This window comes from Athene noctua, chromosome 1 (genome assembly GCF_965140245.1).
Source record: "Athene noctua chromosome 1, bAthNoc1.hap1.1, whole genome shotgun sequence".
Classification (NCBI taxonomy): Eukaryota; Metazoa; Chordata; class Aves; order Strigiformes; family Strigidae; genus Athene; species Athene noctua.
This window is the reverse complement of record NC_134037.1, coordinates 248,419,383-248,435,987: the sequence shown is the minus strand read 5'-3', so window position 1 is coordinate 248,435,987 and position 16,605 is coordinate 248,419,383. Positions and strand designations below refer to the sequence as shown.

Below are 16,605 nucleotides of genomic sequence, written 5' to 3'. Positions count from 1 at the left end.
GAGAGTGCCTTTTTCCCTCCACTGCCTGCAGAAGGAGACTGAAGTAAGTAGCTCAGACTTAGCCATCAAACTTTCAATTGACATAAATTCTCCTGTAAGTCTCTTACTCCAAGGCATGTTTTAAATATTGGTCTCAAATCATTCTGATTTGCTCTTTTGAACTCTGTCAAATATTTCAGCATTCATTTTTTAACTGTGGACACCAAAAAGAGATTTAGTCATGTAGGAGCAGATGAGTTCCTGTATGAAGATCATATCATTCTAGCCTTCCTCTTCCCCGTTTCTCTATTCAAGTATCTAGATTTTACATTAGCTGTTTACTCATAACATCGCTGCAAAAGATTAGTTCTGTGTATCTATGACTGATAAAAATGTTTGTGAAGACACTCAAATAAGGCAAGACTATTAAGTGCCTTTTGTCCCATCAGTTCTTTTCAGAGGAGGTGTGAGGAAAGGGAGAGGGTAGAAGGAACTGAAACAATTTCTGTTTGTTCATTTGCCTCCTTTAAAAGTTCTGTCACTTCTTTGCATGCAGTTTTGCACAGATTCGTATAAAGTATTTACTTATATACATACATATGTATGTATTTACTTGTATGTATGTATGCTTGCAATATCTTGGAGCATTTAGAAGAACTTATTAAAATGTTTTCTCACTTTTTATTTTCTTGTAGGATTTTGTTCTTTTTAAGAAACTCAGATTCTAAGCTGTTTTCAGGATTTAGTTGAGAGCGATACTTGCAGTCCCTCAGATGAAGTGCCTGGGAGGTGCAAGATTATTTAGTATCATGGAATCATTTAGGTTGGAAGACCTTTAAGATCATTGAGTCCAGCCATAAACCTAGCACAGCCAAGTCCACCACTAAGCAGAAGTGCTACATCTACACGTCTTTTAAATACCTCCAGGGATGGTGACTCAACCACTTTCTTGGGCAACCTGTTCCAAAGCTTGACAACCCTGTTCATGAAGAAATTTTTCATTATACCCAATCTAAACCTCCCCTGACACAACTTGAGGCCATTTTCTCTAATCCTGTCACTTGTTACTTGGGAAAAGAAGCTGACACCCACCTCACTACAACCTCCTTTCAGGTAGTTGTAGAGAGTGATAAGGTCTCCCCTGAGCCTTCCTTTTCTCCAGGCTAAACAACCCCCGTTCCCTCAGCCATTCCTCATAAGACTTGGTGTCTGGACCCTTCGCCAGCTTCGTTGCCCTTTTCTGGACACGCTCCAGCCCCTCAGTGTCTTTCTTGTTTGAGGTACAGCCTCACCAGTGACGAGTACAGGGGGACTATCACTGTCATTGCACCTCAATAAAAGCCACTATATGAAATCTTTGGATATTTCCCAAGTTGTTTCTCCAGTCTAAAAAGAAAGAATGACATTTTAATTCTGGTCTACATCAGAAGAGCAATGAATTAGTTTTAGGAACTGGAAGAAAATCATAGATCTTTAGGCTTATCTCCAAATTGTTAGTTGTTTGCTGAGGGGGAGGCAATCAACTTTTAATAAAACTGTGGTCTGCGTCAGTTTAAAAGAAATAGTAAGATTTATTTCAGACTTATTTCAATCAAAAGATAACCATATTATAATCATAACATCCAAATTTTACAGCCTTTCTTCCCAGGACATGTTGCATTTTTCTGAGGAAGTTAAATACTTGAGAATAGATTTCAGAAAAATCTTAACTGAAATTTAAAATCAGAAATAATGTGCCCGAGACCTACAAGTAGAACTTATAGAAGGAGAAAGGTCTTATCAATTATCTGCTGTGTAGCCACCACTAAATATGGACATGGCCATGTGCAAAGAGATACAATTAAGGATGCAACTCTCTTAAAAGAATGCTTCTTAGTGTGAATGTCGGTTGTTTCAGTCTGAATATTGTTCTTGCATTAATGCCGATGATAGGTAGAGGTTGTCAGATGTTTTATAGTATGACTAGTTTTCTAACAAATCCCTATAGAAAGGAGGCAGAAGTTCTGACATCAAGATCCTCATTTAGTACCCACAGTCAGTTCTGTCCTAGGTCACAGGTATCTTATGCATGGACTGAGGCAGATGCCTGGTGGGGGAAAAACTGTATGTGACAATGTAATTAAAGACAGCACCATAATACATTAATATGAATACTTTAGGGTACTGCTAATTTTAATATATACCAGCTCTTGAGTGCTTCAGCTTGCAGTCTTAATATTCTTTGACATGGTTCTTTTGGATGTTCTTTACACAGAGGTCTCTGTAATATTGTATAACATCACAGGGCAAACAAAATCCTATTAAACTGAGACTAGAAAGGTAAGTTGTTGGGAAGCTAGCAATTTCTGGAAAAGAGCTTTGCATCAATGAAGATGTTGTGCAAGAAATGTATTTTATTAGTATCAACATTACAGACTACAGGTTTCAGTGAAATGAAGAATTTTGGCTTTGAGGCATTGCACTAAAAAAGACAAGTGTAAACTATAAAGTATAAAAGGAAGGAATTTTACAACTAAGCTGGGTATTTGTCAAATAAATAGTAAGAAGAAAGAAAAAAGGTAATGTTGAAGTTTTGAACATAGTGTATTTTCTTCCCAAATAAGTTCACTTTGTCCTGTTTTCTCTTCTTTTTCTTTTTTTTTTTAATGCTGATACACATTAGCCCTAATCATAGACCCAAGATGACATATCAGATAACTGTTTATTTGGAGAAACTATGTAGCCTCTATAGTTACTCTAAAATTCTGGTCTGACAGAGTAATCTAGCAGCTGCTTTTTTTTCTCTCTCTTTTTTTTTCTACTCAGTGACTTGATTGCTGTTTAAGGTAATAGGTGGTGAGGTTCTGATAATGCTGCAATTACATACAGTTCCTGATTTAGTGTTCAAAGTTCTGTAGTAAGAATTCGCTAAGAATTTGGTTTCATTTCTGTGTGTAAGCTTCAGAGGAGCCAAAGACTTCTCACATCAGCCAGTTCTAGCTGAACCCTTTGGCACAGCTAAATAATAGACAAATAAAAGGAAAGAAAATATCAAATGCTAACAAGGTACATAGATGTACTTTTGGGGTATATGTGTAAATATGCTTGGATGTGTTCATTTCTATGAAAGCTTGTCATAAGGTTACTGGACTTTGACAGTAGTTTGAAGGCTAGTGAAGAGGGAAGGGTAGTGGTATCAGAACTGTGGAAGCATGAGCAAAACTATCAGACTGCCTTCAAAACCAGGGCTTTTCTTCAGTCCCTCCCAAGTTTCCACTCATATTTATCACTTGGCATTTTGATAAGACACCTTTACAGTGTAATTCATGTGAGGGTTGCAGACTCTGAAATGCAAAGAAGGGAAAAAATCTTGCTGCAGAGTGGGTGTAGCATAAATGGGACCTGACATAGCCTGAATCTTTGATCATGAATTCCCATTGTGGAGTAAGCCAAACCTCCTTCCATATGGTCCCTGAAAGCACATACCTTATATGCCATTGTTCCACTGAAGACTTTATTTTTAAAAAAAGGGTAATGTTTGCAATATATTGACAGCACTTTCTTGTAGCTTTATGTCCTCCTCAGGAAAAAAGGATTATTAAATACTGCAGATGAAGTTGCACAGGTACCAGCCTCTAGAGGATTAAGGGAGAGAAGGACAAAAGTTTGACCATAAATCACTGTTAGAGGTTGTTTTGGAGGTTTTTCACAACACCAAGAAAATATTCAAGGTCATGGATCTCAGGGAGGTAAGAAACGTAGAATCAGATCATAGAGGTAATTTTCTTTATCATCAAATATCCTGAAATCTTTGAAGCAAAATAGCGATAGAAGAGATGGCTAATCTGGATCCATTATTTCCTCTGTTTTGTTTCAGAACCATCTGTAATAAAGTTATCCTGGTCATTGATAGTAGAGGTGACTTAATTCACAACTTACAACATAACAGGTATATTTGAAAGTATATATAATTTGGAAAGCTAAGTAAACCCAAACATTAATTTTTCAGGGACAAATCATGTGAGATAAAACATATTTCCTTCTATTACAAAGTAAAAGGTTTTGTAGACAATGGGAAAAAATAAGCGTCTCATTCTAGTACAATATTTTACACAGTTTGCATGAAATTTTGCTAAATGAGTGCATTGGGTTTGTGTGACAAGCTTTTGGTAGTGGGGGGCTACAAGGGTGGCTTCTGTGAGAAGGTGCTAGAAGCTTCCTCTGTGTCTGACAGAGCCAATGCCAGCTGGCTCCAAGATGGACCCACTGCTGGCCAAGGTCGAGCCCATCAGCAATGGTGGTAGCACCCTGGGATAACATATTTAAGAAATGGAGAAAAACACTATGCAGCCACAGCTAAAAGAGAGGAGTGAGAATGTGCGAGAGCAACAGCTCTGCAGCCACCCAGGTCAGTGCAGAAGGAGAGGGAGGAGGTGCTCCAGGCTCCAGAGCAGAGATTCCCCTGCAGCCCGTGGTGCAGCCCATGGTGAGGCAGCTGTGCCCTGCAGCCCGTGGAGGTCCATGCTGGAGCAGATCTCCACCTGCAGCCTGTGGAGAACTCCACACTGGAGCAGGTGGATGCCCAAAGGAGGCTGTGACCCCGGGGGAAGCCCACGCTGGAGCAGGCTCCTGGCAGGACCTGTGAACCCATGGAGAGAGGAGCCCACGCTGGAGCAGGTTTGCTGGCAGGACTTGTGACCCTGTGGGGGACCCACGCTGGAGCAGCCTGTGCCTGAAGGACTGCAGCCTGTGGAAGGGACCCATGCTGGAGCAGTCTGTGAAGAACTGCAGCCCATGGGAAGAATTCATGTTGGAGAAGTTCGTGGAGGACTGTCTGCTGTGGGAGGGACCCCACACTGGAGCAGGGGTGAGGAGTCCTCCCCCTGAGGAGGAAGGGGTGTCAGATACCACAGATGACGAACTGACCACAACCCCCAATCCCTATCTCCCTGCACTGCTGGGGGATGAGAAGGTGGAGAAAATCGAGAGTGAAGTTGTGCCCGAAAAGAAGGGAGGGGTGGGGGGAAAAAAGGTGCTTTTAAGATTTGGTTTTCTTTCCCATTATCCTACTCTGGTTTAATTGGAATAAATTAAATTAATTTCCCAGAATTGAGTCTGTTTTACTCTTGACAGTAATTGATGAGTGATCTCTCCCTGTCCTTACCTCAACCCAGGAGCCTTTCGTCATATTTTTCTGCCCCCCATGCGGTTGAGGAGGGGGAGTGATAGAGCAGCTTGGTGGGCACCTGGTGTCCAGCCGAGGTCAACTCACCACAGTGAGATAAAGAAATTTTGTCTTTACTAAATTTCTAACAGATATGTGAAACTCTAGTCACACACTTGGACTCATAAAGAGGTATATGAGGTTCACTGTCGAATAAGGAGGTACTAAGTAGTGATCCATTCTGGTTGCAGTTTTTCCCAGTGTCTTTGTTAATGACTTGGATGAAGAAACACAGAATACTTCTGTCAAACTTTCAGGTGATAAAGAATTGAAAGGACTATGTGTACTTTGGAATACATTTTTGAAATACATCGCATTTTCACCAATGCACTTCAGGAAAGACGGATAAATTGCAACATATCCAGAGGAAAACAAAGAAAATTGTCAGAATCTAGACTAAAACATGTTCCACAAGGAAAACCTGAAAGAATCATGTTTCAGCAAGAGAAGTGCAGACAGAAAAGAAATGAAACAACAGTCTTCACTTATGTAAAGAGCTGCTTTAAAGAAGAAGGGAACAACCTGTTCTCCAGGTCTACTAGAGATAGGACAAGAATGAGTGGCTTTAAATTGTGCCAGGGGAGACTTAGGTTAGACTTCAGGAAACATCTCCTAATGATAAGGATAATTAAGCAATGAATATATTACCTAGGAAGTTACAGAATCCTCTTTAGAGATTTTTAAAGACAAAGAAAGATATCTGTCCCAAATGATTTAAATACAATTTCTCTGTCTTGGGGGATGGAGGGATAGAGAGGAATAGATGGGATTATTTCTCAAGCTCCCTTATTTTCCAATCTATGTGTCATTTCTGTGAATTAGACACAAGAAGGACTCAGAACACACCTGCAGTTGTAGCTTTCACTCTGTCACCTAAATTGAGCAGTTTGTATGTACTTTCTGTTGAATGTTCAAGCTCCAACTCCAAATGCAGAGAAAATTGGGTATGCAAATCAGTTATCATGTTAAGGGTTATATGATAGAGCTTATAAATCTTACTCTGTGTGTTTGAGTTCTGGAAGCGTATACTGACCAGAGTTTAAAACAAAACCAAATGTTGATAAAAAGGTATTAATTATAATGAGGAAAATTAAAATACACTTAAGTTTGAGTGTTTGTAACTATTGGTTGAATGTACAATTATGCATCACTCATACTGTAAATTTCTTGTGTGGCTTTCATCACTGTAGTGTGTGAATTCATCTCACCAAGATTTGGCTAGATAAATGGTAGGTATTTTCACTAAGCCTTATGTCTAGACTCCAGTATTCATTGGAGAAAGAGAAAAGCACCTTTGAGATAGATTTCTAAGTCCCCAAAAATGCTTTTTTATGGGTTATATGTCTCTCCCTTGAAAGCTTGGATGATTAACTTCAGACAACTACTTTATAGACAGCAGAGTTAAGTGACATGAATCCAGTCCTGAATGTCAAATATATTGCCTTATCCATATCAAATTATTTGATCATTTATTCTTCACTTTTGCTGTGTGTTGGATTTATAACAAATTTATTTCTTCTACTGATCCTAATACAAATTTCAATAGATGGAATTAGCTTTCCTAAAATAGCTCCAGCATTTCAATGTCTGTGGCTGTTGGGGTCATAGGTAATCTTGGGAATGGGATCACTTCCTATTTGAAAGTTAATTGGACCAGAAGAAGAAGAAAATGAATTTGTATTTTAGTAATGTGCAGTATATGATGCTCATTTTTAAAAAGGACTCGTGTTTGTCAAACATGTTTCTGTTCCTGGTGCTGTAACAAATATATTGCATATGCTGTTTCCAAGTATATTAACCTGTTAAGTTGTGTCATTCAGTATTGTCTGTCTGTTAGCCAGAGTAAAATACAGTAATAATATGCAAATATTGCATCCTCTTCATCATAAAAAAATATTAAGAAATTGCTTCCTGCACAACGGTTCCAAAAAAAGAGTTATTACTGGGGGTGCTATTGTTTGGAGCAAGCAAGCACTTTGCTATCTGTCTCCTGGCAAGACTATCAGGAATGATTGCCCAAGCTTAGAGGGGCAAGGAAAACAGTTTCCCAGAATGAAAAGGCTTCAGGAAGATTAAAGTTACTGAAATATAATTATAACATTGTAATTGATCACTCAAGTATTTTTGGTGAAAGCAAGAATGAAGAAAAAAAAAAAGAAAAAGGAAAAAAGGAAAAGGAAACAAGCCAACGATGTGCATTCCAGCAGAAAAATAAGTCAAGAAAATGCTCCTCTATCTCTATAGTTTATTCTGAACACACTGTAGAGATTTAGATATCAAGATTTTACTTTACATTTAAATGGAAATAAATGAAATTAAGTCATTGACTGCTGAAATGAAATTGGATAGAGGAAAGCCTAGCTGGTACAGAAGAAAAATAAAAAAACCCTGAAAGGCCACTGAACTTTTAAAATCAAAAAGCTTACTCATGATTTCAGCTACTTGCGTGGAGAGTGGTTGTGTCTAGGCTCCAATTACAGCAATGTTGCAGTGACTAGGAGGAATCCTGTACTCCCAAACTGCACTTAAAATTTGTTCTTAAATACCAAAATTGCTCAAGTCTCTGTGAAGAAGTACTAATCTCTCTAAACAGATAGAAGACCGGGTGCACATCTGGCATTGGTTTTCTATGGCTGATGCATTTTGCAATGGAAAAATGCCTATGGAGTGTGGAATGAGGGAAGCAAGGTTACAAAAAACCTAAGATGCTCTTTGTGAAGTACTTAGCTGTAGTATCAACCCCAGTATGTAGATTTTCTGTGATAGGCATCTCCATCTCTGATTTTACAGGAAACAAACAGAGTAACTCTTTCATGTTTGTGAGGTTTTTTTTCCCAACATGATGACTGTGTGGTCATCTTTTTGGAAAAAAATAGCAGTAATTTCAATCACAGTTCCACCTGACCGGAGAACAGAAAAGCAAGGAGAGAAGTGATGAAGAAAACAAAATCTTTGCAGACTTCCCCTTTCTCTGTTTGATTCCAGTATATTGAGGTGGAATTGGTATTAATGGTCCTTAAGCAGTTGTCAATAGTGTCTACATTTGAGCAATGACCTACAAAAAGCAATTGGCAGAATTCTCATCCCAGATCATTTGAGGAGAATTCCTGACAATCAGAGTTCAATAAAGAGGAAAACTAAGCCATTTTTGTATATAGCATCCTTGTGTTTGGGAAGGACTTCATCTGTTTTTCCAGGCAGTTGTATTGGTGTTTTATCTTGTTCATAGATTTACTAATTTAAAAAAAAAAAAAAAACCAAACAAACAGAAAACAAAACCCAACAAACTTCGTGAAGGACCAGGAGCTTGTGATACAGACTTCCAGGCTTCAACCATTTATGTTTGGGCACAATAATTTATATTTTTTGATAAATTAGTTATATGCATTTTAAGGTTGAATTAGTTCATGACGAAAGGTTGAGATATATATATACACATACACACATTTGTGAGAACTTACCTTACTTACATTTATTGCCATATTCCTAAACATTTTTTTAAATAATGTTGTTTTGTAAAACATTGATAGTGTATCTCAGCTGATATGAGTTAGCTTGGGTTTTTTTAGTTTGCTTTTATGCAACAAATAGTATGCCACAATACATGGGATGGAATGTATTCCAGAAAATGAATCATTCATCTGTCTGTAGCATAACTGAGGATAAACAGCAGATAACCACAAAATAAATACCTTTTAGATGACAGCTGTAAGATTCACGCCTGCTGTCTTTACTTGGGCAAACATCTTTCTGAAGTTTAAGAATTTTGTCTAAACAGAGATGCTGCACGTTTTCTGAGAAGTACCCAAGGTTAGTTTCAGCTTTTTTGCCTTATGTTTGCAGCCGTACATACAACTCATTTTTTTTCCTGTCAGCTGTAGCCAATTATTTTGGACAAATAAGCATTCTCCTCAGCATGTCTAATTTTTATGCCAGCTAAGCCTGTGAATCCTTTATTCGTTCTGTGTAAACTCCACCCTTGTCAGTCTGTTATATTAAAAATTGTTTCTGCACACTGAATAGATGACTAATACCACCGATTACTTGCACAGGGATTCTTCTCATGGAGATGTTGCACCATATCCAGTTACTACCATTTAGCTGTATTATGCTATGTGTGAAAGACATGCTAACATGAAAACCCACATCTGAGTGCCAGCTACTGACAAGAAGCTACAGAAGCTTCAGATACCTAAATGATGGCAGTTGCTAATGAAATGTGGCAAGTCAAACCTTGATCCAGTGTAGAAGAGCTTTTCTATGTGTTTGGTATTTGTCATGCTTTATGCTGGGATAAATTCCCAGTTTGATCAAAACACATCTTAGTAAAGTTGTCCAAGTGAAATAAGAAAGGAATGAGGGGATGTCAACTGCTGTTTCAAACACTACTTGTTCTGAATAAAAAAAAAATGTTAATTTGTGTCAGGAAGCTGAATTCAGTAAATGTTGACTGCCTGTGTAGCAAAGATCAAGTCAAAGTTACACTGTAGATGAAGCAGGAACCCCTGTAACACTGGAGTAGTTTTAATATATGTCTATATATGGAAATGAATAGGAAATGAATCAAGAAATACAATGTTTGGGAAAGAATCTCATCATGATTTGCAGAGATAATTACAGGCAGAAAGGAGATTGAATATAGCAACAGGAAAAGCAGAATAATTATGCAGCAATTAACAGGAAAGCTGTATGGTTCTTTGAAAAAAATAACAGTCATCGGGTTAAAAATATATGCTGAGTACAGAAATGTTTTATTATTCAATACATCAAGTATTTTAATTCATTTCCTAAGATAAAATACTGTTTCATTAAATAAATGTCTTATTTCTACGATAAAATATGTTATGCATTTTATGTATTCATTACAATTGTTTGTATTTTTGTCTTAAATATGTCATCTGAATTGGAGACAAAACCTGATGTTCATTTCAGAGTGTGAATGCAAAGCGTGTTAAGAAGATACGGATTTCAAGTTAATGTTTCAAGGACTGCAGATATCATAGGAGCCAGTAGAAAAACAGCCCATGTGTCCTAAAATCTTCATATTCTGATGAAAGTGTTGTCTGCTTTTATTTTACTGGAGGCAAACTCAGGTTTTGGTAGGTTTGTAGGTCTTCTGATAATTAGTTAGCACCAGCACACTCAATAGTACTCTTCCTGAAATGTGGCTTACAAAGATTCTTTTTGCAATCTATGGCAATGTCTGATAGTGCTTTTTACAGGGAATCTGTCACTCAGTGGCATCTTCAAGTGCATTAAAATGACAGGTGGGGGTCACTGCACTTAGTCATGGGACCCTCTTGTTGAAGAGAGAAAGGAGCCACCACTGTACAGATGCATCACTAAGGATAGCTTTCAAGAGGTGAAATCTTTTGTTTAAAGCTAGTGGGGAAATTTCAGCCAGATAATGAGAAAAAAGGCGTGTTGTGATTCGAGACAGGGAGACCTTTTCTCAATTGTATAATTTGTATTGGTGTGTTATTGTCAAACATATCTGCCCTTTATGTCTTTCTTTAAAATTAACTGGGGATCTGAGGTGTGCATTCTTCATGGCTTTAAACAAATTCACCATTTACTCTGATAAAAGATGGAATAATACATGCTTCCTACTTCAGGATCTGGTCGGGCAAGTCAAGACTAGACTGTCCTAAAATATGTCACAAGCTCCTCTCCCGCCTCCACATCCCCAGTGAGAAAAACGGAGGAGAGGGAAGAAGGCAAAGGGCTGGTGGGCCAAGGCACGCTGAGCCTGCATGCAGGAAGCCTGCCCTGCAGGTTCAGGTGGAGACCTCTGAGAGGATGCTGCCTTCCCCTTCTGTGAATGGGCTCAAAGATGGCAAAGGGGGCATCAAATACTGATCATGATAAAAAACAATAATCCTGCAAGTAGTAATAATTAATGCTTATGTGATGACCTTCATTCATTGACCTCTCATCACTTTGCATGCATCGAATAAAGCTATATCAAATCTCTGAAATAGATCAATATAATTTCTGTTGACACATCTATACTGGCATGCATATATATATATATATGTATAAATGAATGAAAAACATAATTCTTACTAAGAAACATTAAAAAGTGCTTGAATCAAATCTTGTCAAAAAAAAAAAAAAAACCCAACAAGGAGAAAAGCAAAGCATTTGAATGTCTAACATATTGCTTCTGTGGTATACAAATACTTCTGGTGAATGAGTAGGCTCAGATTTTTTCTTTGCTGTGTCGTGAAATGCCCAGATACAGAAACCTGTACAAAACCAGTCTGAGAAGCTGAATGCTTGTCTGGAGGAGTTCATGTGTATAAATCATAGGAAGATTATCTATATTGCTGAGAATCCAAGCATTCTGATCACAGCAGTTTTAATTTTTGTTAATTGCATACTGTGCGCTGATCATAGCTAGCAGCATAGGTAGGGATAAAAACAGTCTCTTATTCCCTTCCCTGCAGTAGAAAATACTAAGAGACATAATATTGATTAAGGAAAATTCCTATTCAAAAAATGCAATGATTGTATTATTAGTGTATTGCATTCCTTCTTTTTTAGGTTATTCAATACTTCAAGCTATTATGGAAAAAGCGGGACAAAATAGCTGGCAAGTCAGTGCCATCTGTGTGGAGAATTTTAACGATGCCAGCTACAGGCGGCTTTTAGAAGATCTGGACCGAAGGCAAGAGAAGAAATTTGTAATAGACTGTGAAATAGAGAGGCTTCAGAATCTCTTAGAACAGGTAATACCTGCTTTTAATGTCACTGTAAGCATATTACTGAAACTCCAGATGCAGTACAGTTGTTCATTGTGTTTTATTCATTTTCTCAATAGAAATGAAGTTGCTTGCTTCTTCATTTGTTTTTTCTGCTCTGTTTTCTTTTTCCTGTATAATTCTCGTCTTGGCAGCCACCACATCAATGCAGTGAGCTCCTGCTTTCCCACCCAGCAGGTCTGTGGGAGAAGGGTGACAGCAGTCAGGGCAGCTGCACATTTGGTCCCTCATCCCAGCACCTCCATGCCTGATGCATCTTGCACCAGGGTCTTGGGGCTGGCAGAACAACATGGTATTGCTGGATTGCCAAGATGCCCTCAGTCTGTACCTTCATGGGGGTAAAGCTCAGTCTTATGTGAGGAAAAAAAAGTTTATTTGAATCCAGTATTACTTCCTATTCACCAAATAGCATAGGCTATGTATTTCTAGCCATAAAATGCTTTAAAATTATTACTACATTTATTTAAACTGATAGTTTTATTACCTTAGCAGAGTATTTATGAACATGAAGAACAGTAGAATAAAGGTGCCACTGAACTGGGAAGGAAGGTCAGGTTCTTCCATCAGTTATTCATGGGAAGCTGCTATTAGATAAAGAAAATACTGGTCCAGACAGAACAGCTTGCACTAGGTAGTACCTACACCAGTGTGTAAAGGGAGTATGAAATCCTGCTTCTCTGATGTGGCAAATCTGTCTCTATATAGTGCTTATGTATGATTTCTTTCCTAAATGATGGAAAAAATAAAACAATGCTTTGAAAGGAGCATTTTGTCAAATGACAGGAAAATAGGGTTAACTGCTTCTCGCATGATCCTACATATTATGCTGATGTGATTCAAGGGCACCGTTCAGTACCTGCTGCTGTTAATGCTGCAGGAACTGCAGGGGATGAATGCCATCTGCTGGTGGTAGATCCTCCACCGCCACGATGCTTCTCTGCTAGTGCATTAGAGAATTCTAAGATTTTGTTGCAAAAACGTGCATGATGCATCAGCTGCTGAAGTCACAGAAATATGAAATGTAGTTTTTGATACATAAATTCATAAAATAGTACTCATATAAATATATACATCAAGTTTGCTTTCACCATCAGAAGATAAAGAGGGAAACAGCATTAATAGTATGGCTGATTTAACAAGGACTTTTTCTATGACTGTTGCCAAGAGAAGAATAGATGATGCCATATTGCTATAGATACTCATTTGGCCATTTTTTTTTATTCTGAATGCCATTATGTTTTAACACATGCTTTCTATAGCTTATAATTAAATCCTCCCCCGGTTCAGCCTATGTTGTAGTAAAACAGAACACTCATTTGAGTGTCTTTTAAAATACATTTAGAAAAATAATTTCTCTCTTAACTCTGTGTGTGTGTGCGTATGTACTTGATTTCTTTTACATGGTGTGCAAATGTGACTTAGAAAATGTATGCTATATTGCCATAAGTCTTGAAATATGCCCACCAACCTGCATAGGTGTATCTACTGAGTATGTACTCAGTTTCAAAACAAAATGAAGACATCCAGTATGCATTTGTATGCACCCAGTACAGGATCTCACTGATCTCACGTGTAAATTTTATTTGCTTCCAGGAGCTACTGCTCATGTTTCTTTCCAGATTGGTACCTGTGTAGTCAGCTCCTTTTTAGGAACATACCCTGTGTTCTTTGTTTAGATCACGCAGAACTGAATTGGATATTGATATCAGTGTGATTAGGTTTTTGACCTTCTCTGACTTTATGCAGGTCTAGTTTTTACATGCCTAAAATAGTACTTAATGCAGGCATGGCAAGTCATAAAAATGAGGTGCCTGGCCTCAACAGGCTGAACCAGACGTGGTGAGTTTGGCTAACACCTCTACAGGGCAAGCCCGAAAGCTAATTGAGTCCTCTTTTCATTAACTACACAGGAAGGGCAGAGGGTAGGAGTTAACATCTAACTTGAAACATACTTGTATTCGTACCTGTATGCAACATACCTGTAGTCAGTCATACAAGCACTTTTAGGATGGAATTCTTCTAGCTACTGTCTAATTTTGAGTGGGATGAATTTTACCCAGGAAATGAGCTCTTCTGTACTTGTGCTAGTGTTTTTTCATACCTGAGTGTAAAGCCTTTGCTCTTAAGTCTATGCTAATGAAGTGAGAGAAATTTTTATTTGGGCATGTGGATTTTTTATTTTCTCAGTAGTTACTGCCCATATATAATAAATAAATAAATATACTTACCTTTGACCTAATTGAGTTTGAATTCATATATTTCAGAATACTTCTGTAATTTTCCACAGTTTATTTCTGTAGTTCTTAACCAACATGTCTGGAGATGGTCTTCATCCTTCCAAAGGAAAGTCACTGAACAAACAGCAATGGCATTATAGCCAGAGTATACAAAGTATGCAGAAGAGCTGCAGCTTTACTTTCCATTGTGAAGGTCCTGGTCTTCCTAGACAGGCTGACCTGCAAGCAGGCCTGGGTGCTGGTTTGGGGATCCAAAATGAAAGCACTTTACCTTCAGAGATCAAGTGCTGCTTAAGAATGAGATGCCAGAAAGTCTCAAGCAGGAAAACATTTAGTCTGCTAAAAATGGGATTGAAGCAGAAGGAGTCTAGCCCAATGTAGAAGATGGAAAATAACAGCCATTTTAAAATACCAGACACTGACTTTTTTCCTTTGCATGAAGGCTTTAATAACCTGTAGCAGACAGGTAAGGTGGCTTCACATATGGACTAAAAGTTGGTGTGCTCTTCCCTGCATACACAGAGGAATTGATTAAGCTTCAGTGACTCTAATTAACTCAACTTCTTTCCTGCCTAGTTCTCCTGTAATTGAGAGCCTCAGTTGTGACTATACTGTAATACTTTGCAATGTACAAGTAAATGTTCTGCAGAGCATTTAGGAAAAGTAATTAAATCTCAGTAACGAGAACGTAACTCAGAGTGCTTTGCCCTTAAATCTATGCTAATCACAGAGAGAAACTGGCTTGTGGGCTTGTGGGTTTCTTCTGAAGCGACTGCCCATATATATACACTTACACAGTCACGCTTCTAGTGACTCTGGACCTCAAGCAGTGAAGACTGGAGAATTTTTCGATGGCTATATTCAAAAAGTGACCTCATGCAGTCATCCCCTGGTGTCCACTTATCTGACATGGTGTCTTCTTCTTGCTGTTGTCTCTCAGCTGGCCAGCTGCAAAAAATCAACACCTTGCTATTTCCTCACTTCTGGTGCAACTTTAATCTTAGAATTTTCTATTTCTTTTTTCTCCTAAATTTTTGTTAGTTCATTTTTTTTTTCATTTATTTTCTCTTCTGCATGTTCCTTGGTGTTTGCAGAAGCTGCCTCCACACTCCATACCTGAAGCTTGTCTTCAAGGAAGATTTATTTTCTAGAAACCAATGACATATCTGAAATCTAGACTCCCTCTGTACGCAACCCAGGATGTACATTTTTCATCATATGATCTTCCGTTCAGGTTTTTATGTTGCTGTGGTGAGATTGATGTTTTGGGCAAGGCTAAACCTCTAGCTTTTAAAGGTGAACTATAGAGAGATGGAGTTTCATTTTCAGATCTGCATTCTAGAAAAGGAGAGTAGGGCCAGTATTAAATTCAGGAGATGCATTCAGCCTGCGCACAAGTGCTTACATCAGTTTTGCTTGGATTGCCCCCTACTGTCAGACTCAGAAGAGGTTTTAGATCTTACCTCTCAAGGCTATGCCAAGACTTACAAGACTTTGATGGTTTTCTTAATAAAGCTATGCTCCTCTTCTTTGGTCATGCTCACCCACACAAGTAAAAACTGGAGATATTTGGGGATGAGTGGAAACGTTTTGATTGGTTTCTGTATTAGTGCCATTTGGCATGACTCATCTCAAAGTGTTGTTTAAACATAACACTGAAGCAAGACATCCACATCTGCAGGGTCACAGGTTGTTGCTTTGATTCATCACTAAGACAGACAGCACCTTCAACCTATCTGAGTCAGTAGATCACCTATTCTTAAAAATCTGCTGTAACTTAAACATACCAAGATAATTTCAGCTCCTTTTTAGACTTTATTCTCAGGACAGTGAAAGAACACCCTACCTCCTTAATATCTTACAACAGACATAACCAGGAAAGCCTTATTGTTTTTACACTCCTCTGGATGACCTTATCACCCTTCAATCTCAGGCTCTGAAAGACCAAAAGCATCAAGACTTTTGCCATAAGTGTTTTCTTTACTTGCCCCTCTGGGGAGAGAACCAGGTCCTGACCCATTTTAATTTACCAGTGTAGACCTGGTGTATGGTTTGGGGTGGTGTGGCTCTGGGCATGGACTGCTCCCTCACCATGGCCTTTCAGGGCAGCCTTGGCAGCAGTGATGCTTGGGGTAGCCCCACAGTCCTTGACGCAAGGGCATGCAATGCTTGACATGACCACTACTGCTCACCCCCAGTGTGTTTCAGTGCTGTACAGGGAGCAGCAAAAGCAGTAAAATGAAGATAGAAGGTATCCCCCCCCCTCATGGCAGGGGGATTGTAACTAGATAATCTTTAAGGTCTCTTCCAACTCAAACCATTCTATGACTATATATTATGAAGATCTATTTCATGTCAGCTTTCTCCAGAACTTCCAGAAAGTGTGTTTCCATTTTGAAGAAGTATATCTACGCTTAACAGT

General features: G+C 38.5%; 1 protein-coding gene across 12 annotated transcripts in view; it reads left to right on the top strand.

Annotated features, from left to right (window-relative positions):
* Positions 1-16,605, top strand: part of GRIA4 (glutamate ionotropic receptor AMPA type subunit 4) — a 245,231-nt gene that overhangs the window by 137,321 nt on the left and 91,305 nt on the right. For all 12 annotated transcript variants that reach the window (XM_074916362.1, XM_074916324.1, XM_074916352.1 and 9 more), the window contains one exon: positions 11,729-11,913. In XM_074916362.1, the coding sequence (XP_074772463.1) occupies positions 11,729-11,913 (185 nt within the window). The remainder of the gene's footprint in view (positions 1-11,728; positions 11,914-16,605) is intronic.